The sequence below is a fragment of the Salvelinus alpinus genome, chromosome 23 (genome assembly GCF_045679555.1).
Source record: "Salvelinus alpinus chromosome 23, SLU_Salpinus.1, whole genome shotgun sequence".
Taxonomy (NCBI): domain Eukaryota; kingdom Metazoa; phylum Chordata; class Actinopteri; order Salmoniformes; family Salmonidae; genus Salvelinus; species Salvelinus alpinus.
Window position 1 is genome coordinate 31,479,099 of NC_092108.1, and position 24,184 is coordinate 31,503,282.

At 43.4% G+C, this 24,184-nt stretch overlaps 1 protein-coding gene across 7 annotated transcripts in view; it reads right to left on the reverse strand.

The window, feature by feature from the left end:
• The window catches only part of LOC139550800 (astrotactin-1-like), a 261,506-nt gene that overhangs the window by 23,460 nt on the left and 213,862 nt on the right, over nucleotides 1-24,184 (reverse strand). For all 7 annotated transcript variants that reach the window (XM_071361962.1, XM_071361963.1, XM_071361961.1 and 4 more), the window contains one exon: nucleotides 4,208-4,343. In XM_071361962.1, the coding sequence (XP_071218063.1) occupies nucleotides 4,208-4,343 (136 nt within the window). The remainder of the gene's footprint in view (nucleotides 1-4,207; nucleotides 4,344-24,184) is intronic.

The window sequence follows — 24,184 nt, forward strand, 5'->3', positions numbered from 1 at the left end:
GACCCTAGAGATAGTACTGTTAGGAGATCTGGAGAGATCGGGTCAGTCAATTACTAATACTCTTAGTAAAAGTATTTATCTTCAACTCACAATGTGTGGATTCTATTCGATTAGACAGATTGAAATTGTACGTTAAACATCACAGCATAGTTGAAAGATATGTGTAGGAACCCGAAGTGAGTGGCCAGCAGAGATAGATGGGATGGGCTGAGGGAAGCTGAGGGTTGGTATGTGGAATTGGAGACAAGTGGGAGTGGAGTTGCTGTGTGGGAGATAGAATGATGGTCAAAGATAAGTAATAAATGTTTGTTTTTTTATTAAATAAAAAGTCAATACAACATAATAAAAAGTACATTTGAATGACACTAAGTGGCAGTGTTTTTACAACTAATGCCGGTTTGCCCGAGGCTGACAGGTAGGGCACGTGACAGGTAGGGATTAACTGAGCTGGGTTTGGGTCATTGATAAGTCATAGTCTCAACGCAGCCTTATAATGCTGTGAAAAGATCCAGGAACACAAATGATTTGGGTGGATCCCATCCTCCTTATAATGAGCTTTGTTTCAAGAAGGTATCAAAATTGTCAACAAATGTTATACCCACAGAGCTGCAATAGTCAAGTAGCCAGTTACGGAGGGCTAAAAGTCTGCTGAAGTGTTCAATGCCACGATTTAGGGAGCGTACAGGGCCAGATATTATGGGGTGTTTGTTGGTGTTCTTTAAAATATTTCTTCATCTGTTCTGAGCTGCCCTTCATAATGTCATTGAATCCCACATGAACTATGATAGAATCAATTTCCTTATGCAGGTTTAAAATGTTTGGGAGCAGCTTGTTGATGTCCTGTTTTTGCTTGGGTTATTCCTATTGCTATACATCAGAACCATTTGAAAAGACAACATGCTCAAGATGAGAGTTTTTCCCCCTTCCATCCTGTGTGTAATCTTTTCAGTATGGCTACCCCATTTACGGTGCATGTGTTAGGTAAGTGGCTACATGTGTAGCAGGCTGTCTGATGAGGAAGGGAGGAGAGTATGAGTAGTAGAGGAAGGAGAGGGAAGGTGGAGGGGAGCCGATGGAACTTTTAACTCTTAGAGCATGGCACAATTCATTACACCGATTGACCTTAAACACAGAGTCAAGCGTTCCATGCGGACATTAATTAAAAACACAATGGCCACCAGGCAGCACAACATTGACCTCACATGGGTCTACATCACCACAATATCATCTTACGTTATTACAGCCACAGGAGCAAAACACACTGTAATGTCCAGTAACACAGGAAAAGAATAACCATAAACTACTGTCATTACACCTGGCAATGACCTCACTTAAAATACACAAGACCTCCCAAATAGTTTGTTAGGAGGTTTATAATTTTGCTTATGAACAAAAGTCATTATGATATACAGTTGAAGTCAGAAGTTTACATTCACCTTAGGCAAATACATTGAAACTCAGTTTTTCACAATTCCTGACATTTAATCCAAGTAAAAATTCCCTGTCTTAGGTCAGTTAGGATTACCACTTTAATTTAAGAATGTGAAATGTCAGAATAATAGTAGGGTGATTTATTTCAGCTTTTATTTCTTTCATCACATTCCCAGTGGGTCAGAGGTTTACACACTCAATTAGTATTTGGTAGCATTGTCTTTAAATTGTTTAACTTGAGTCAAACGTTTCGGGTAGCCTTCCATAAGCTTCCCACAATAAGTTGGGTGATTTTTGGCCCATTCTTTTTGGCCCAAATGTTCTATAGGATTGAGGTCAGGGCTTTGTGATGGCCACTCCAATACCTTGACTTTGTTGTCCTTAAGCCATTTTGCCACAACTTTGGAAGTATGCTTGGGGTCATTGTCCATTTGGAAGACCCATTTCAATATATCCACATAAATTTCCTGCCTCATGATGCCATCTATTTTTGGGAAGTGCACCAGTCCCTCCTGCAGCAAAGCACCCCCACAACATGATGCTGCCACCCCCGTGCTTCACAGTTGGGATAGTGTTCTTCAGCTTGCAAGCGTCACCCTTTTTCCTCCAAACATAACGATGGTCATTATGGCCAAACAGTTTTATTTTGTTCCATCAGACCAGAGGACATTTCTCCAAAAAGTAGGATCTTTGTCCCCATGTGCAGTTGCAAACCGTAGTCTGGCTTTTTATGGCGGTTTTGGAGCAGTGGCTTCTTGCTTGCTGAGAGGCCTTTCAGGTTATGTCGATATAGGACTCGTTTTACTGTGGATATAGATACTTTTGTACCTGTTTCCTCCAGCGTCTTCTCTTCACAAGGTCCTTTGCTGTTGTTCTGGGATTGAGTCGCACTTTTCGCACCAAAGTACGTTCATCTCTAGGAGACAGAACGCGTCTCCTTACTGAGTGGTATGACGGCTGCGTGGTCCCATGGTGTTTATACTTGCGTACTATTGTTTGTACAGATGAACGTGGTACCTTCAGGCGTTTGGAAATTGCTTCCAAGGATGAACCAGATTTGTGGAGGTCTACAATAGTTTTTCTGACGTCTTGGCTGATTTCTTTTGATTTTCCCATGATGTCAAGCAAAGAGGCACAGAGTTTGAAGGTAGGCCTTGAAATACATCCACAGGTACACCTCCAATTGACTGAAATTATGTCAATTAGCCTATCAGAAGCTTCTAAAATTATGACATCATTTTCTGGAATTTTCGAAGCTGTTTAAATGCACAGTCAACTTAGTATATGTAAACTTCTGACCCACTGGAATTGTGATACATTGAGTTATAAGTTAAATAATCTGTCTGTTGGCCTCCCGGGTGGCGCAGTGGTCTAGAGCACTGCTAGCTGCGCCACCAGAGTCTCTGGGTTCGCGCCCAAGCTCTGTCGCAGCCGGCCGCGACCGGGAGGTACGGCACAATTGGCCTAGCGTCGTCCGGGTTAGGGAGGGTTTGGCAGGTAGGGATATCCTTGTCTCATCGCGCTCCAGCGACTTCAGTGGCGGGCCGGGCGCAGTGCGCGCTAACCGAGGGGGGCGGGTGCACGGTGTTTCCTCCGATACATTGGTGCGGCTGGCTTCCGGTTTGGAAGCGCGCTGTGTTAAGAAGCAGTGCGGCTTGGTTGGGTTGTGCTTCGGAGGACGCATGGCTTTCGACCTTCGTCTCTCCCGAGCCCGTACGGGAGTTGTAGCGATGAGACAAGATAGTAATTACTAGCGATTGGATACCACGAGAAAAGGGGATAACATTTTTTAAAAATAAAATAAATAATAATCTGTCTGTTTAACAATTGTTGGAAAAATTACTTGTGTCATGCACAAAGTAGATTGTGCATGAAAGTTGCCGAAACTATAGTTTGTTAACAAGAAATTTGTGGAGTGGTTGAAAAACAAGTTTTAATGACTCCAACCTAAGTGTATGTAAACTTCCGACTTCAACTGTACTTCCAGCGTAAATGTTGAATTTTACGTATTTGTGATAAAAAAAAGACAAATATGTATATTGAAATAACATCCCAAATAGTGCACATTTTGTCAAGGACAAGGTCGTCTTTGTCATGTTTGTCTGTGCACCTAATCTCTTGATCTTATGATTCTTGTTTCTGCTATTAACATTAAGTGCTCTGTTGATGCACTTTCAAGCTGTTCCAAAGTATGAGCTACTTCCCCAGCTGTCTGAACCATATTTAAAACACTTGTCTTAAAGTAGTACATGCACATGACTGAGGAGTGATTCCAGGCTCTCCCCTTCCCAAACGGGTTGTTGTTCCCTTCATGTAGACTGTTTCTCCATTGGATAACACCTACATGACTTACACATCCATGGACCATCCAGGGAAGTTGGCTTAGGCCAAGGACTTCCCTCAGCGCAATAGACAGCGGAGTTATAATACAGTATAAGTTATAGGAAATATGCTTATCCAGGTTCTGTCTTTACTCTCAGAAGATTTGCTAGCTAGTTTGACATGATCCAGTAACCCATCTTCATATTGTGCAATTCCTCAAATGAATCATTTTCACATTTTCCTTTTTCACTTTTTTGTTGTGGTCTTTTTCTAAAATATCTTACATTCAAGTCACTGCTTGCTAAATCAAGCTTGAAGGAGGCAAGCAATGCATTTACAAGTTAGTTATGTACTGTATATTGACATATTATCTGAGTGGTGATAATGATGATGTAGTATTTTCCTTTTGTAACACAAGAGATAAACACCCATTGCTAATGGTACAGTAACTTACATGTAAGTGGTGTCTGGCTCCAGGCAGCGAATGATCATGCTGACGGAGGAGGTCAGGAGGTCAGGGATATCCCCAAGCATCACACATGGAGACTTGGCCCCAGACAGGATATCATCCACAAAGCTCAACATTGTCTCTGTATGGGAGGAAAACCCATTCATCAAATAATCACTGACATCATCAGGAGAGGAAATGTCCAACAAACATCACAAATATTAATTCATTGCAACAGCTACCATATTTGAGTAGGCTTTCAAATAACCAGCCAGAAATGGAAATGGAGATGCTTTAACCCACATTAATCAATTATTCTAAGCCATAGGCTAATATCTAAGGCTTTTACATTCAGTTTGGGGCACATTAGGAACATGTACAGTATGTGTACCGTCAGCCGCCAACATAAGGTCTTCACAGATCTTAGCTCAAATAATATGCCATGCTTGTTCTAATTAAGGAGAGGCAGGAAAGGTGTTTTCCCAGCTGGGTTGCTTGCATCAAAGGGCATTTGCAATGGGGCTATGCATTTTAGCTCAGTGGGAAAGACATTCTCTCAAGTGCACTCTGTATGTCCTCTCTGAATCCTGCTCAACCCGTATGGGTCACAAACTGGTAAAAACATTGGGTCAGGTGCCAGTGAAAACGTCACAGAGAGAAAAAAGACTGTACCAGCTGTCACTGAAAAATATTTATCTTGCACAGAGGAACGTGGGTTTTAAAACAAAAAGATTCAAATTAAAAGTGACATTGTGAAAGATTTAAGTTCACCATAATGGGACTTATTGCTTGATTGATAATTTCCCATGCCTTCTCTCACACTCCTCTCTCGTTTAGATGGTCCATGTGGTGAATCCAGACGTAATTGGGGACCCGATGTGAAAAACTCTCAGCCATCTTCAGCACCTGTCCGATCCATTAACAATTGGAGTGAAATGTATTGGCTAGAGGGACCAAGTCTGCAAAACTGACTGTAAAACCTCAGAAGGTGAGTCAACCCATAATTCACTTCAAACTTTTTGGCACAGTGATTTCTCCCGGCAATCAAGGAATGCTAATGTAAACAACCACAGCTGAATGACAAGCACTTAACGTTTGTCCTTAAAGGAAAAGCTCTCTCAAACATCATGGTTCTTTAAACGAGTCCATTTTAAAAGTAGTATTGGCAAGATACAGTACTATAATGCACAATGTACTGCAGGAGTGTATTATATTTATATATATATATATACAGTGGGGAGAACAAGTATTTGATACACTGCCGATTTTGCAGGTTTTCCTACTTACAAAGCATGTAGAGGTCTGTAATTTTTATCATAGGTACACTTCAACTGTGAGACACTGAATCTAAAACAAAAATCCAGAAAATCACATTGTATGATTTTTAAGTAATTAATTTGCATTTTATTGCATGACATAAGTATTTGATACATCAGAAAAGCAGAACTTAATATTTGGTACAGAAACCTTTGTTTGCAATTACAGAGATCATACGTTTCCTGGAGTTCTTGACCAGGTTTGCACACACTGCAGCAGGGATTTTGGCCCACTCCTCCATACAGACCTTCTCCAGATCCTTCAGGTTTCGGGGCTGTCGCTGGGCAATACGGACTTTCGGCTCCCTCCAAAGATTTTCTATTGGGTTCAGGTCTGGAGACTGGCTAGGCCACTCCAGGACCTTGAGATGCTTCTTACGGAGCCACTCCTTAGTTTCCCTGGCTGTGTGTTTCGGGTCGTTGTCATGCTGGAAGACCCAGCCACGACCCATCTTCAATGCTCTTACTGAGGGAAGGAGGTCGTTGGCCAAGATCTCGCGATACATGGCCCCATCCATCCTCCCCTCAATACGGTGCAGTCGTCCTGTCCCCTTTGCAGAAAAGCATCCCCAAAGAATGATGTTTCCACCTCCACGCTTCACGGTTGGGATGGTGTTCTTGGGGTTGTACTCATCCTTCTTCTTCCTCCAAACACGTCGAGTGGAGTTTAGACCAAAAAGCTCAATTTTTGTCTCATCAGACCACATGACCTTCTCCCATTCTTCCTCTGGATCATCCAGATGGTCATTGGCAAACTTCAGACGGGCCTGGACATGCCCTGGCTTGAGCAGGGGGACCTTGCGTGCGCTGCAGGATTTTAATCCATGACGGCGTAGTGTGTTACTAATGGTTTTCTTTGAGACTGTGGTCCCAGCTCTCTTCAGGTCATTGACCAGGTCCTGCCGTGTAGTTCTGGGCTGATCCCTCACCTTCCTCATGATCATTGATGCCCCACGAGGTGAGATCTTGCATGGAGCCCCAGACCGAGGATGATTGACCGTCATCTTGAACTTCTTCCATTTTCTAATAATTGCGCCAACAGTTGTTGCCTTCTCACCAAGCTGCTTGCCTATTGTCCTGTAGCCCATCCCAGCCTTGTGCAGGTCTACAATTTTATCCCTGATGTCCTTACACAGCTCTCTGGTCTTGGCCATTGTGGAGAGGTTGGAGTCTGTTTGATTGAGCGTGTGGACAGGTGTCTTTTATACAGGTAACGAGTTCAAACAGGTGCAGTTAATACAGGTAATGAGTGGAGAACAGGAGGGCTTCTTAAAGAAAAACTAACAGGTTTGTGAGAGCCGGAATTCTTACTGGTTGGAAGGTGATCAAATACTTATGTCTTGCAATAAAATGCAAATTAATTACTTAAAAATCATACAATGTGATTTTCTGGATTTTTGTTTTAGATTCCGTCTCTCACAGTTGAAGTGTACCTATGATAAAAATTACAGACCTCTACATGCTTTGTAAGTAGGAAAACCTGCAAAATCGGCAGTGTATCAAATACTTGTTCTCCCCACTGTATATATAATCTACAGTACCAGTCAAAAGTTTGGACACACCTACTCATTCCAGGGTTTTATTTTATTTTTTACTATTTTCTACATTATAAAATAATAGTGAAGACATCAAAACTATGAAATAACACAAATGGAATCATGTAGTAACCAAAAAAAAGGTAAACAAATAAAAATATATTTGAGATTTGAGATTCTTCAAAGTAGCCACCTTTTGCCTCGATGACAGCTTTGCAAACTCTTGGCATTCGCTCACCAGCTTCATGATGTAGTCACCTGGAATGCATTTCATTTTACTGGTGTGCCTTGTTATAAATTAATTTGTGACTCACCACCTGGATTCGGTCTCACAATTTGAAATTGTGTTTTTTACATTATATAAAAATAGAGATTCAGAGCTACAAAATGGTTTATCATACATTGCATTTGAGGAGCAATGGGAAAGTATTTCTGCTTTGAAATTTTATGAACTTGTAAACTCACTTTTGAGAAAATCGCCTTTGAATGTTTTGCTATCTAGTGAAGAGCATTTCTTTGTCTACACCATTTCAGCATCGTTCACACCCTCACCCTAAGCTTTAGCCCCACTCATCACGTTTCGCTCTCGCAGCGCACACTTGATGCTCTAGCCGATGATTTGTTTACCTCTGGATAACATGAAAACAGCCTAACCAGCTCTGCTGGCAACTTTTTCATTATGATTTTTTGCAGACGTTTACAGACACCAGGCATATTCAACGGGTGTTGTACACACGTCACGTAACGTTAGCTAACGAGCCAGCCAGCCAACATTAGCTAGTTAAACAATAAAAAGGGCCTAAAATGCCACAGTGCTGGGAGCTAACCAACAATGTTCAATGTTTTCTAGCTAACATTAGGCTCTAACTAGAACAGCAAACGGCTCTGGGAATAATATCAGCTAGGCAGCCAGCCAGCCAGCTAACGTTAGCTTGAAATGAAACCACTTTCTGTCAAAATTAGAAAACTTGTAATATCTGAAAATGTAACGTTAGCTAGCTAACGCTAGACTATCTTACCTGTATACATCGTGCATGAACGCGTCTCCCTGTCAGAAATGCCATGCCACGGTTGCCCTTAGTTTGAAGATGAAATCCGGAAACAGGTGTGTCCTCCATCTCTTTAGCTATCATACTCTAATTCCACTGATTCCACAACACAATACATTTTTTTTTAAAAGCAGTGTTCAACAGGATTATCAACACAGACTGACAAGCTCTATGGCAGACCAATCCGAACTCCTCTCTCGGCATGTCCAGCCCACTAATTATCTCAGCCAATCATGGCTAGTGGGAAGGTTTCTAACTTTTTCTGTGGCTTAACCAACAAGGCTCTTAATTTAACAATTTTATTTTTATTTACAGATGGCATAACAGTTTGTTATGAAGGCACATGAAAGCTGACATGTTCAAGAAGGTATTTCTGCCAAAAAACACATTTTGACAAATATATATATATTTTTTACATTCACATGGTTCTCCTGTTAAGTCGTGACATGCGACATACACCTAGTTTTTTGAATCGGGTCACATTTGTGGAATTTATTTCCTTCTTAATGCGCTTGAGCCAATCAGTTGTGTTGTGACAAGGTAGGGATGGTATACAGAAGATATTCCTATTTGGTAAAATACCAAGTCCATATTATGGCAAGAACAGCTCAAATCAACAAAGAAAAACGACAGTCCATCATTACTTGAAGACTTAAAGGCCAGTCAATCCGGAAAATTTCAAGAACATTGAAAGTTTCTTCAAGTGCAGTCGCAAAAACTGTAACAAATCAATATATCTTTGATTTGTTTGACACTTTTTTGGTTACTACATGATTCCTTACGTGATATTAAATAGTTTTGATGTCTTCACTATTATTGTACAATGTTGAAAATAGTAAAAATAAAGAAAATCCCTTGAATGAGTAGGTGTGTCCAAACTTTTGACTGGTACTGTATATACACTACCGTTCAAAGGTTTGGGGTCACTTAGAAATGTCCTTTTTTAAAGAAAAGCCAATTTTTTTTTGTCCATTAAAATAACATCAAATTGATCAGAAATACATTGTAGACAATATTAATATTGTAAATGTATATTATAGCTGGAAACAGCTGATTTTTAATGGAATATCTACATAGGTGTACAGAGGCCTGTAAAGACAGATGCTGGAGATGAGAAGCAGGTACATTTAATGCAGAAAAGACAGGTACAGGACAGGAACACCGTCAGCACATGGGTATACAAAGACATACAAACATTAAAGCAGAAGTAGGGAACAGAGCGGGGAACCAGACATATATAGGGAAGGTAATGACAGAGGTGATTGAGTCCAGGTGAGTCCAATAATCGCTGTCGCGCGTGATGGGGGGGGGGGGGCAGGTGTGCGTAATGACGATGGCAGGAGTGCGCAATGCTGGGGAGCCTGGCGCCCTCGAGCGCCAGGGGGGAGGAGCGAGAGCAGGCGTGACAGAGGCCCATTATCAGCAACCATCACTCCTGTGTTCCAATGGCACGTTGTGTTAGCTAATCCAAGTTTATAATTTTAAAAGGCTTATTGATCATTAGAAACCCTTTCACAATTATGTTAGCACAGCTGAAAACTGTGTCCTGATTAAAGAAGCAATAAACCTGGCCTTCTTTAGATTGTTGAGTATCTGTAGCATCAGGATTTGTGGGTTGGATTACAGGCTCAAAATGGCCAGAAACAAATAACTTTCTTCTGAAACTCGTCAGTCTATTCTTGTTCTGAGAAATGAAGGCTATTCCATGCGGGAAATTGCCAAGAAACTGAAGATCTCGTACTACTCCCTTCACAGAACAGAGCAAACTGGCTCTAACCACAATAGAGAGAGGAGTGCGAGGCCCCGCTGCACAACTGAGCAAGAGAACAAGTACATTAGTGTCAAGTTTGAGTCCATGTAACTTATTATGCAACTTACTAATCATATTTTTACTCCTGAACTTATTTAGACTTGCCATAACAAAGGGGTATAATTATTGACTCAAGACATTTCAGGTTTTCATTCTAAATTAATTTAAAAACATGAATCCACTTTTCACATTACGGGTATTGTGTGTAGGCCAGTGACAGAAACATCTCAATTTAATAAATGTTATATTTAGGCTGTAACACAACCAAATGTGGAAAAAGTCAAGGGGTGTGTAGACATTCTGAAGGCACTGTAAGAAGCAGACATCCACACCAATTCGATATTGCTTTCTGTAGTCAAGCACAAAGAACTGAATTCCATGGGCCTGTCTGGCCCATGCACATGCACATTTTGTTTTTTGTCCTAGCACTACACTGCTGATTCAAATAATCAAAGTTTGATGATGTTATGCTGGTGAATGAGGACCCAAAAGCGACTTAATAGAAACAGTCTTTATTCCAGTCTTAAACAAAAACCGATACTCCTGGATATTATCATAGGTAAATCCAAAACAGGAAAACTGAAATCCTCTCGTCAGTAGAGAGGAACGACTGGAGACGCGGCCACAGACTGCAGGTCGCTTCGGGAAGGCACAGGCCGTAGCTGACATAGACACCTGCTCACACGCAGCATCTGAAGAAGGCAAAAACACGACAGGGCGGAACAAGGACACAGAACAGCAAACATCAAACAAGGATCCGACAAGGACAGAAGCGGAAAACAGAGGGAGAAATAGGGACTCTAATCAGAGGGCAAAATAGGGGACAGGTGTGAAAGAGTAAATGAGGTAGTTAGGAGAATGAGGAACAGCTGGGAGCAGGAACGGAACGATAGAGAGAGAGAGCGAGAGAGGGAGAGAGGGAGGGAGAGAGAGGGATAGAAAGAGGGAAAGAACCTAATAAGACCAGCAGAGGGAAACGAATAGAAGGGAAGCACAGAGACAAGACATGATAATCAATGACAAAACATGACAGTACCCCCCCACTCACCGAGCGCCTCCTGGCGCACTCGAGGAGGAACCCTGGCGGCAACGGAGGAAATCATCAATCAACGAACGGTCCAGCACGTCCCGAGATGGAACCCAACTCCTCTCCTCAGGACCGTAACCCTCCCAATCCACTAAGTACTGGTGACCACGTCCCCGAGAACGCATGTCCATGATCTTCCGTACCTTGTAAATAGGTGCGCCCTCGACAAGTACGGGGGGGGGGGAGGGAAGACGAACGGGGGCGCGAAGAAAAGGTTTGACACAGGAGACATGGAAGACAGGGTGGACGCAACGAAGATGTCGCGGAAGAAGCAGTCGCACAGCGACAGGATTGACGACGAGAGACACGGAACGGACCAATGAACCGCGGAGTCAACTTGCGAGAAGCTGTCGTAAGGGGAAGGTTACGAGTGGAAAGCCACACTCTCTGACCGCGACAATACCTAGGACTCTTAATCCTACGTTTATTGGCGGCTCTCACAGTCTGCGCCCTGTAACGGCAAAGTGCAGACCTGACCCTCCTCCAGGTGCGCTCACAACGTTGGACAAAAGCCTGAGCGGAGGGAACGCTGGACTCGGCGAGCTGGGACGAGAACAGAGGAGGCTGGTACCCAAGACTACTCTGAAACGGAGATAGCCCGGTAGCAGACGAAGGAAGCGAGTTGTGAGCGTATTCTGCCCAGGGGAGCTGTTCTGCCCAAGACGCAGGGTTTCGAAAAGAAAGGCTGCGTAATATGCGACCAATCGACTGATTGGCCCCTTCTGCTTGACCGTTAGACTGGGGATGAAACCCGGAAGAGAGACTGACGGAAGCACCAATCAAACGACAGAACTCCCTCCAAAACTGTGACGTGAATTGCGGACCTCTGTCTGAAACGGCGTCTAACGGGAGGCCATGAATTCTGAACACATTCTCAATGATGATTTGTGCCGTCTCCTTAGCGGAAGGAAGCTTAGCGAGGGGAATGAAATGTGCCGCCTTAGAGAACCTATCGACAACCGTAAGAATCACAGTCTTCCCCGCAGACGAAGGCAGACCGGTAATAAAGTCTAAGGCGATGTGAGACCATGGTCGAGAAGGAAGGGGAAGCGGTCTGAGACGACCGGCAGGAGGAGAGTTACCTGACTTAGTCTGCGCGCAGTCCGAACAAGCAGCCACGAAACGGCGCGTGTCACGCTCCTGAGTAGGCCACCAAAACCGCTGGCGAATAGAAGCAAGCGTACCCCGAACGCCGGGGTGGCCAGCTAACTTGGCAGAGTGAGCCCACTGAAGAACAGCCAGACGAGTAGAGACAGGAACGAACAGAAGGTTACTAGGACAAGCGCGCGGCGACGCAGTGTGAGTGAGTGCTTGCTTTACCTGTCTCAATTCCCCAGACAGTCAACCCGACAACACGCCCTTCAGGGAGAATCCCCTCGGGGTCGGTAGAAGCCACAGAAGAACTAAAGAGACGGGATAAGGCATCAGGCTTGGTGTTCTTATTTCCCGGGCGATAAGAAATCACGAACTCGAAACGAGCGAAAAACAACGCCCAACGAGCTTGACGTGCATTAAGTCGTTTGGCAGAACGGATGTACTCAAGGTTCTTATGGTCAGTCCAAACGACAAAAGGAACGGTCGCCCCCTCCAACCACTGTCGCCATTCGCCTATGGCTAAGCGGATGGCGAGCAGTTCGCGGTTACCCACATCATAGTTGCGTTCCGATGGCGACAGGCGATGAGAAAAATAAGCGCAAGGATGGACCTTATCGTCAGAATGGAAGCGCTGGGACAGAATGGCTCCCACGCCCACCTCTGAAGCGTCAACCTCGACAATGAATTGTTTAGTGACGTCAGAAGTAACAAGGATAGGAGCGGATGTAAAACGCTTCTTGAGGAGATCAAAAGCTCCCTGGGCGGAACCGGACCACTTAAAGCACGTCTTGACAGAAGTCAGAGCTGTGAGAGGGGCAGCCACTTGACCGAAATTACGAAAGAAACGCCGATAGAAATTAGCGAAACCGAGAAAGCGCTGCAACTCGACACGTGACTTAGGAACGGGCCAATCGCTGACAGCCTGGACCTTAGCGGGATCCATCTGAATGCCCTCAGCGGAAATAACAGAACCGAGAAATGTGACAGAGGAGACATGAAAGGCGCACTTCTCAGCCTTCACGTAGAGACAATTCTCTAAAAGGCGCTGGAGTACACGTCGAACGTGCTGAACATGAATCTCGAGTGACGGTGAAAAAATCAGGATATCGTCAAGGTAAACGAAAACAAAGATGTTCAGCATGTCTCTCAGTACATCATTAACTAATGCCTGAAAGACAGCTGGAGCATTAGCGAGACCGAACGGCAGAACCCGGTATTCAAAATGCCCTAACGGAGTGTTAAACGCCGTTTTCCACTCGTCCCCCTCTCTGATGCGCACGAGATGGTAAGCGTTACGAAGGTCCAACTTAGTAAAGAACCTGGCTCCCTGCAGAATCTCGAAGGCTGACGACATAAGGGGAAGCGGATAACGATTCTTAACCGTTATGTCATTCAGCCCTCGATAATCCACGCAGGGGCGCAGAGTACCGTCCTTCTTCTTAACAAAAAAAAACCCCGCTCCGGCGGGAGAGGAAGAAGGCACCACGGTACCGGCGTCGAGAGAAACAGACAGATAATCCTCGAGAGCCTTACGTTCGGGAGCCGACAGAGAGTATAGTCTACCCCGAGGGGGAGTGGTCCCCGGAAGGAGATCAATACAACAATCATACGACCGGTGAGGAGGAAGAGAGTTGGCTCTGGACCGACTGAAGACCGTGCGCAGATCATGATATTCCTCCGGCACTCCTGTCAAATCACCAGGTTCCTCCTGAGAAGAGGGGACAGAAGAAACAGGAGGGATAGCAGACATTAAACACTTCACATGACAAGAAACGTTCCAGGATAGGATAGAATTACTAGACCAATTAATAGAAGGATTATGACATACTAGCCAGGGATGACCCAAAACAACAGGTGTAAAAGGTGAACGAAAAATCAAAAAGGAAATGGTCTCACTGTGGTTACCAGATACTGTGAGGGTTAAAGGTAGTGTCTCACATCTGATACTGGGGAGAAGACTACCATCTAAGGCGAACATGGGCGTGGGCTTCCCTAACTGTCTGAGAGGAATGTCATGTTTCCGAGCCCATGCTTCGTCCATAAAACAACCCTCAGCCCCAGAGTCTATCAAGGCACTGCAGGAAGCAGCCGAACCGGTCCAGCGTAGATGGACCGACAAGGTAGTACAGGATCTTGATGGAGAGACCTGAGTAGTAGCGCTCACCAGTAGCCCTCCGCTTACTGATGAGCTCTGGCTTTTACTGGACATGACATGACAAAATGTCCAGCAGAACCGCAATAGAGGCAAAGGCGGTTGGTGATTCTCCGTTCCCTCTCCTTAGTCGAGATGCGAATACCTCCCAGCTGCATGGGCTCAGTCTCTGAGCCGGTGGGAGGAGATGGTTGAGATGCGGAGAGGAGGAACACCGTTAACGCGAGCTCTCTTCCACGAGCTCGGTGACGAAGATCTACCCGTCGTTCTATGCGGATGGCGAGTGCAATCAAAGAGTCCACGCTGGAAGGAACCTCCCGGGAGAGAATCTCATCCTTAACCTCAGCGTGGAGTCCCTCCAGAAAACGAGCGAGCAACGCCGGCTCGTTCCAGTCACTGGAGGCAGCAAGAGTGCGAAACTCTATAGAGTAATCCGTTATGGATCGATCACCTTGACATAGGGAAGCCAGGGCCCTGGAAGCCTCCTTCCCAAAAACTGAACGATCAAAAACCCGTATCATCTCCTCTTTAAAGTTCTGATAATCGTTAGAACACTCAGCCCTTGCCTCCCAGATAGCTGTGCCCCACTCCCGAGCCCGACCAGTAAGGAGTGATATGACGTAAGCGATCCGAGCTCTCTCTCTTGAGTATGTGTTGGGCTGGAGAGAGAACACAATATCACACTGGGTGAGAAAGGAGCGACACTCAGTGGGCTGCCCAGAGTAACATGGTGGGTTATTAACCCTAGGTTCCGGAGACTCGGAAGACCAGGAAGTAGCTGGTGGCACGAGACGAAGACTCTGAAACTGTCCTGAGAGGTCGGAGACCTGAGCGGCCAGGGTCTCAACGGCATGACGAGCAGCAGACAATTCCTGCTCGTGTCTGCCGAGCATTGCTCCCTGGAACTCGACGGCAGTGTTGCGAGAATCCGTAGTCGCTGGGTCCATTCTTGGTCGGATCCTTCTGTTATGCTGGTGAATGAGGACCCAAAAGCGACTTAATAGAAACAGAGTCTTTATTCCAGTCTTAAACAAAAACCGATACTCCTGGATATTATCATAGGTAAATCCAAAACAGGAAAACTGAAATCCTCTCGTCAGTAGAGAGGAACGACTGGAGACGCGGCCACAGACTGCAGGTCGCTTCGGGAAGGCACAGGCCGTAGCTGACATAGACACCTGCTCACACGCAGCATCTGAAGAAGGCAAAAACACGACAGGGCGGAACAAGGACACAGAACAGCAAACATCAAACAAGGATCCGACAAGGACAGAAGCGGAAAACAGAGGGAGAAATAGGGACTCTAATCAGAGGGCAAAATAGGGGACAGGTGTGAAAGAGTAAATGAGGTAGTTAGGAGAATGAGGAACAGCTGGGAGCAGGAACGGAACGATAGAGAGAGAGAGCGAGAGAGGGAGAGAGGGAGGGAGAGAGAGGGATAGAAAGAGGGAAAGAACCTAATAAGACCAGCAGAGGGAAACGAATAGAAGGGAAGCACAGAGACAAGACATGATAATCAATGACAAAACATGACAGATGATGAGTTCGTTAGTTGAATCAGCTGTGTAGTGCTAGGGCAAAAACCAAAACGTGCACCCAGAGCCCCAGGAATGATTTTTGGAAACCCTGTGTTAGGCTATAGCACACATTCAACCTCCAGAAAAGAACCGTGGGGTAAAAATGTATTAATGCGCAATGATCATTGCCAAACAACAGGCAAAACCTAATCCGAAATTCTATATATTATCGAAAATAAGAGGTTCTAAGGTATACAACCCTGAAAAAACTGTCATTAAACACTGAAATTGAGCACATGAAACCCATTTCAAATTATCACTCTTTCTGAAAAGTAGGCTAACCGTTCCAGACACGAGATGATCTCACTTCGCACTGGCAACTTTTTAAATTTCAATTGTGTTATATTTCATTATATTCTTACAATAAAATAGATTTGACTTTACTGTGATAAGGGCACAGCAATATAAGAGTGCCTTGTATTCTATAACAAACAAGGATATGCCATTGCATAACCATAATCAGTAAAATAGGCTACATTAAACTCAGAATAGGCTATGCTATTCTATTCTTTCGAAAATACAGTTTTTCATTTCCTAATATTTCTTAATACCTGCCTAAACACAAAACCTGGATTTATTAGACTGTTTAAAATATACAAAAGGTGTCATTGGCTGCTTCTTGTATAGGCCTACTTTATGTTCTGGTGGAGTGTTCTACTAAATAGGCTACACATCTGGCCAACTAGCCTATTTTCTCCTTGTCGATTTCATGTTCTTCTCAATTGGCCGACGAAAGAATAAAGGCAATATTGTTCTATTTCTTAGTAATGACAAAGTAGTTCTTAGTATTTTCTTAGCAATGACGAAGCTCTGAGCACAGGCGATTGACAGTTTATTCTCTGATTTGATATAATCACAGATGGAAGAACATTTTAGTAGTGTTTCATGTCTGTTTAAAAAATATATATTTAATTTTTTGGTACATATTATCAATTATATGATCAATTAATTGAGGAACTCAAAAACAAAAGAAAAATCACTTTTCATTGAGCAGTGTGTAGTACAAGGGGGCTGATGGGCAGTCAAGAGGGTTGTTGAGTAACGGACTGGACAAATCATCGACAACGGTGCATGACCTGTCTTTTATTTAATTCAGCAGCAGGTTCATTCTCAGATTTGTTGAAATTGGAATTTAAGACATGGTTTTATGTATTTTAAAAATGTATTCATTTTGTTTTTGCTAGGCTAGGCTACTCTATTATTAAATGAAATAATGGTACATTGAAAAGGAGGACCCTCAAGAGGCCCCTGAGCTGTAGGACTGTGTCAGTGTTGAGATCCATGGCTAACTCAGAATACATTGTGCAAAAAGAGAGGACATAGCGACAGACACAGCTGTACAGTACATAGCTTAATAAAATAAGCAAAACAAGCTCAGACGAATTCCAGGATTTAATTAATCATAGTATACACTGAACAAAAATATTAATGCAACATGCAACAATTTCAAAGATTTTACTGAGTTACAGTTCATATAAGGAAATCAGTCAATTTAAATAAATTCGTTAGACTCGAATCTATGGATGACTGGAAAAACAGATATGCATCTGTTGGTCACAGATACCTTTAAAAAATATGTAGGGGCGTGGATCAAAAAATCAGTCAGTATTTGGTGTGACCACCATTTGCCTCATGGAGCACGACAGATATCCTTCGCATAAAGTTGATCAGGCTGTTGATTGTGGCCTGTGGAATGTTGTCCCACTCCTCTTCAATGGCTGTGCAAAGTTGCTGGATATTGGCGGGAACTGGAACATGCTGTCGTACACGTTGATCCAGAGCATCCCAAACGTGCTCAATGGGTGACATGTCTGGTGAGTATGCAGGCCATGGAAAAACTGGGACATTTTCAGCTTCCAGGAATAACATGCGACATGGGGGCGTGCATTATTATGCTGAAACGTGAGGTGATGGGGGAAGATGAATGACACAACAATTCAAATATCCATCAATAAAATGCAATTGTGTTTGTTGTCCATAGCTTTTGTCTGCCCATACCATATCCCCACCGCCACCATGGAGCACTCTGTTCCCAACATTGACATCAGCAAACTGCTCGCCCACACAACGCCAGTTGAAACCGGGATTCATCTGTGAAGAACACACCTCTCCAGCATGCCAGTGGCCATCAAAAGCTAACATTTATCCACTGAAGTCGGTTACAACGTCGAACTGCAGTAAGGTCAAGATCCTGGTGAGGACGACGAGCATGCAGATGAGTTTCTGACAGTTTGTGCAGACATTTTTTGATCGTGCAAGCCCACTGTTTCATCAGCTGTCTGGGTGGCTCATCTCAGACCATCCTGCAAGTGAAGAAGCCGGATGTGGAGGCTCTGGGCTGGCATGGTTACACGTGGTCTGCGGTTGTGAGGCCGGTTGGACGTACTACCAAATCCTCTAAAATGACGTTGGTGGCGGCTTATGGTAGTGAAAAAACAAGGACATTTCTAAGTGACCCCAAACCTTTGAACGGTAGTGTATATACAATACCAGTCAAATTTGGACACACCTACTCATTCAAGGGTTTTTCTTTATTTTTACTATTTTCAACATTGTACAATAATAGTGAAGACATCAAAACTATTAAATATCACATAAGGAATCATGTAGTAACCAAAAAAGTGTCAAACAAATCAAAATATATTTTTTATTTTTCAAAGTATCCACCTGATGACACCTGATGACAGCTTTGCACACTCTTGGCATTCTCTCAACCAGCTTCACCTGGAATGCTTTTCCAAAAGTCTTGAAGGAGTTCCCACATAGGCTGAGCATTTGTTGGCTGCTTTTCCTTCACTCAGTCAGGAAGTTAAAGCTTGGTCGCAAATGAGTCTTCCAAATGGACAATGACCTCAAGCATACTTCCAAAGTTGTGGCAAAATGGCTTAAGGACAACAAAGTCAAGGTACTGACCTCAATCCTATAGGACCTCAATCCTATAGAAAATGTGTGTGCAGAACTGAAAAAGGCCTACAAACCTGACTCAATTACACCAGCTCTGTCAGGAGGAATGGGCCAAAATTCACCCAACTTATTGTGGGAATTTGTGGAAGGCTACCCGAAATGTTTGACCCAAGTTAAACAATTTAAAGGCAATGCTACCAAATACTAATTGAATGTATGTAAACTTCTGACCCACTGGGAATGGGAAATAGCTGAACTAAATCATTCTCTCTACTATTATTCTGACAATTCACATTCTTAAAATAAAGTGGTGATCCTAACTAACCTAAGACAGGGAATTTTTACTTGCATTAAATGTCAGGTGTTACGTTCCCCAGTTTCTGTGTTGTGGTTTTGTATGTGTGTTTCAGGATGGCTTCCTGAAATTCCCCCCAAGCAGCTGATTGGTCGGCCACATCGATGATTGGAGAGCTGACCCCGCCCCCTCGTCAGGATACAGCTGTATCCCATTAGACTCCTTCTCCAGCTATATAAGCCAGTGTTCTGTTGCTCAGAAGAGAGCTGAGGGTGATATCCTGTGTTGGTTGTTTCTCAGATAGAGCTGATGGTTATGTTCTGTGATTGTTGCTGAGGGTGATAGCCTGTGTTGGTTGTTTCTTAGAAAGAGCGTATTGTTATATCCTGTATTGATTGTGGCTCAGAGAGAGCTTCTTGTATGTCCTCTGTAGGTTGTTGCGCAGAGGTAAAGTTTGGTAAGGTATGTCTATGACAAAAGGACTGTTTTTGATTATAGAAAGTGTTTGTATTATTCTGTTTAATTTGTTCCCAGGGGGTAAGGGGATGGCACCTAGGGAGTGCTTAGGCAAAAGGCCTGTGGGCATACATAACCCTTAGTATTTACTGTCTATACACACTAGGTAAGACCTGGGCAGACCACCCCCTGTATTTTGGCTAGCGCACCAGGTGGTGCTAAGATGGGTAGACAGGTAAGGTAGGAGAGGGGGCTTTGACATTTACTTTCTTTGCTTTGGTTCCGTCCAGCCCCCTTTCCCCAAAATTACCGTGTGACGGAATAAATCCCCTGTAAACGATACCCATCTCTGCCTTTGTCATCCTTGCTCGCAACTACAATCCCATACCTCTTTCACTCCACGGGGAGTTGAGTTGTAGCAGGGTGTTGCGTTCCCTCTTCCTAGAGGCTTACGTAACATCAGGAATTGTGAAAAACAGTTTAAATGTATTTGGCTAAGGTCTAAGTAAACTTCTGACTTCAACTGTATCTTGGCAAAGACTAAACATTTTAGAGAAATGTTTTTTGTGCATTTGGAAGATTTCTGGGATAACTTATTTCAGCTCATGAAACATGGGATCAACACTTTACATGTTGCATTTATGTATATATACATTTTGCCATGTTTTATAGCGTTAAATAAGGTTTCTTTGGTACATTGTCGTTGGTGGGCCCTGGGTCAGTTGCACCCTTTGACCCCGCAGCAGCCCTACTTCTGGGTCAACCCATGAATAGATTGATGAAGAAGGATCACGAGAGACGGAGTTTACTTTGGCACATTAGATATCAGTATTATGGTCCTGGAGAATTTTAACAATGTTTTCACTTCTGTAGTGTCACATTTAATCTCCATCTTGGGTCTCAATCATCACCATATTAACATAAACATTGATTCTGTTAAGGTGCAGATTCTGAACTTGACAGTGTCTGCAATTCTTTGATGAAAGAGAAAGTGAGCGATTTTAAAGGGAATGACAGAGAGTGAAAAACCTTAAACCTGTCACACACAGATAATCTTTTGTTCAATAAACAGGTAAAAAATGTAACCTGATAATGATCTAATCCATCGCATAAATTCCCATATCCAAAACGCTGGGAATTTGACCAGTTCTATTAAAACAGCAACTGCTAGGTACCAGCAGATTTGGCAGCTCCGTAAAGACTCAACAAATAACATCTGGATCTTGTCTACTTTGATGAACAGAAGGCAAGAGATGGACAACAACAGTTTCTAAAGCATTGCTTCTTGGCACTTCCCAGTGAAAAATGATTAACAGACTTGTTCTGCAACAGAACGCATTGTCTTTTTCATAGCAATAGAGGAAATAAAGCCCTATTTGAAGTGGGGTAGGAGGGGGTGTCATTTTTAAAAGTGAAGTTTCTTGGAGAGAGGGAGGAAGAACGCTTCAATCTGCGTAGACTTTCTCACAAAAAAGCCTTTGATAAGAACACTGCCTCTGCCATTTACGTCATAGAACCGCTTGCGATTTATACTGCATTACTTTCGATTATGGCCTTAGAGATGGGATAAATCGTCTGTTCTTGAAATCGGGCAAAAGGGAAAATTTCAATACTGAACCGAAGCTGATAGCACTTGAACTTGTGTGTGTTCCAAAGCTGAATCTGAGATTTGCCAAACTCCAAATATGATGTCCAAAAAGCATTCAAAATGGCAATTACACGGTTGGGTCGCATTACAAAGATGAAACCCAGTTGATTTCTGATTAATGACAATGTATTAATCATACATTTTGGGAGGCATTACATAATGCATAATGTTTTTAGGGTCCCACTTTATGTAAAAGTGATTTGGTTGAGAGGAGAATGAGATGGGGCAAAAAATAACATTTCATGAAGCTCACGAGCTCGGTAGTGATTTTTATTCGCTATGCGCTTCTGCACTCAGTGGTCCCATTCTGTAAACTTGTGTGGCCTGCCACATCGCGGCTGAGCCATTGTTGCTCCTAGACATTTCCACCTCACAATAACAGCACTTACAATTGACTGGAGCAGCTCTAGCAGGGCAGACATTTTACGAACTGACTTTGGAAAGGTGGCATCCTATGACGGTGCCACGTTGAAAGTCACTGAGCTCTTCTACTGCCAATGTTGGTCTTTGGAGATTTCATGGCTGTGTGCTCTGTTTGATACAACAGGAGTGGTTGAAATAGCCAAATCCACTCATTTGAAGGGGTATCCACATATAGTTGTGTAGTGTATGCTTATGATAATCCTTTCAATCCAACAGTTAGAGATAATTGTCTTTCCTCTAGCTCAAACATTCCTGCCATGCATAGAGCCTCACCACACCACACTTGCATTAATAATGTTTCTGAGTGGCTGCAACAGCAGTCCGTACCATTTTCTAATGGTCTCCCCACATGTTAGGATGGCGGGCCTGACATCTGTGTGTTTTTTTCATGACTTTGTTTGCATGTAACACATGGTTGTTTGATGGTGCGGTCCAACTCCCCCTCTGCTGTGGGGACGCCGTCGTCTCTTGGCTCTCCTAATATCCCTTCTGGACCACAGACTTTCAACTTCATTTGTAAAGTAAATATTTGTCTGGGAATTGAGTGTGGTGTTGCCACTTGTCAGAGCTCAGCTTGACAGTGATTATGAGCTCAAGGGTTGTTTTTGTGGCATTGCTATGTTTGACATCTCTCGCCTCATCAACGTTTGTTGTTTGTTGTGATTACCATTTTGCAGTAAACTAGACCATCATGACTAAACTTAAATAGACAAAATCAAATGTGTTACATCTGGTCTGAAGCCACAACATGGGTGGCAGTAATGGACGGTAGTGGAGAGTTTCATTGAACCAAGCAGTCTTCAATTTTGTTAAATTATAGGCCTGTACAATTCACCATGTAAAGCTTATTGGAAAGGGCATCCAAAGTCTGAGGACATTAGTTTTCCTGTCTTGAGTCTGGGATTAAAGCCACTGTTTACATACTGTAAATTGATATAAAGGTGGCAGTAACCCCGGGTATCGTTCCAGATGTGGCTGAGGCTTCGTGCCACATGGGCATATGCCATCTGGGCCACACTTGAAGGATAGGAAACACAAAATCACTAGACTGGACTTTATAGGAAGGTGAGTTCCTTCCACGCTGTACAGCCAAAGCCAGACACACTTCATTTTCACAAGTTTAATGTAAACATTAGATCCATGACCATATGTCATTACACTGTGTGCTTCAATAAAGACCTTAGCCCCTTGAACTCTGTCTGAGTTTGACCCTACCCAGGTGTGGGGCCAGTTTCTATGCTACTCACAGCTGGACTTTTGATCTCTGGGTATGTGTGTGTCTATGAAGCCGCCTAGAGACTGTGCCAGCTTCTGTGATGCACCTGCCCTGGCACCTGACCTTGCCTAACAGATGAGGTGAGCTCATCGGCCGCCAAAGCGCTCGGTGGAAACATTCATCCCTTTCAGGAGCTCTCCTTGCTCTATTGTCCTGCCAGGGAGGAAGTGTGGCACATGGGTGTGAGTAATCTGTTTACGGATTGGATGTCATGTCCCACTGACCCCTGAATAAACCCTGTCGTTATTGGGTGATCTCAGGGAGTCTGGCCCGTGGGTGATGACTAAAAGCAGACTTCCGATTTAGTCAACTTAAACATCTGGGAGAGGGCTATGATGTCAAGTTGTGTGCCTGAATCCCATTATGTGTAAGATTAGCACACAACCAGCCCCTGTCCAGAGGGCCGGACTACAATCATTAGCTATGATATATTATACAGTATGTATCTAGCTACAATATATGGTCATGTAATCCGAGGCGACGGGAAGCACGAACGTGACCAGCGTACAGTACAATGTGAGGAACACCCCGTTGCTTTGTGTAAATGAAGGAAACGGTTGTCCAAGTTCTCTTTTGAAAAATGGAAAAAAATCCCCCATATTTTTCTTATGAGTCTTTACAAAATGAGGGATAAGATTATGTAGTCATCTTTTTGACATTCCATGGAATCTGTTCCGATCTTTCCAGTAAACACTGCATAGAAGCTGTTTTGAATCACATTCAAATCCAGGCCTAACAGAGATGAAAGGTTTAAGTCCACAGTAAGACCAAAAAAAACTGTCTTCCCTTCCAGTAAGTCTTAGCCCTTGCAATAGCACCTCATCGATCACTTTTTCACAGTCCCACATTTGGACTTGATATAACATTATGTTATTTTGGTTGTAATCGGCCACAACATTTTGATGTCGGGGTTTGGGATGAGCAGTATAGCTTGAATAAACTGGACAGGGAAAGTAAATCTCCCCCTTGGATATGGATGAATGACTCTAAAGACTGAGGGCCATATAGCGCAATCAGACAAGAGGATCTGTGTAAAGACACATTATGTGAAACGTCAATAACAATATGTATCACTGTGTGGCACTGTATCAACTGGATAACGTGGGATATGCAACAGGTGCAAAACACATCAGATTATTCATCATCAATCTAAAACAAAAAAATGTTTTGATCGATAAAAAACACGCCCATCTGTATATCTCGGTTGATTTGTTCTGTTTTGGTTGGTGGTGCCAAGTAATCAATGTCACTTTCAATTATTACTAAATTAAACCTGTTCACATCAAGACAGGCTAGATGACATTATATTGGAACCAAAATATATTATGCACTTGTATTCAAGTCCAATACTTCATTATAC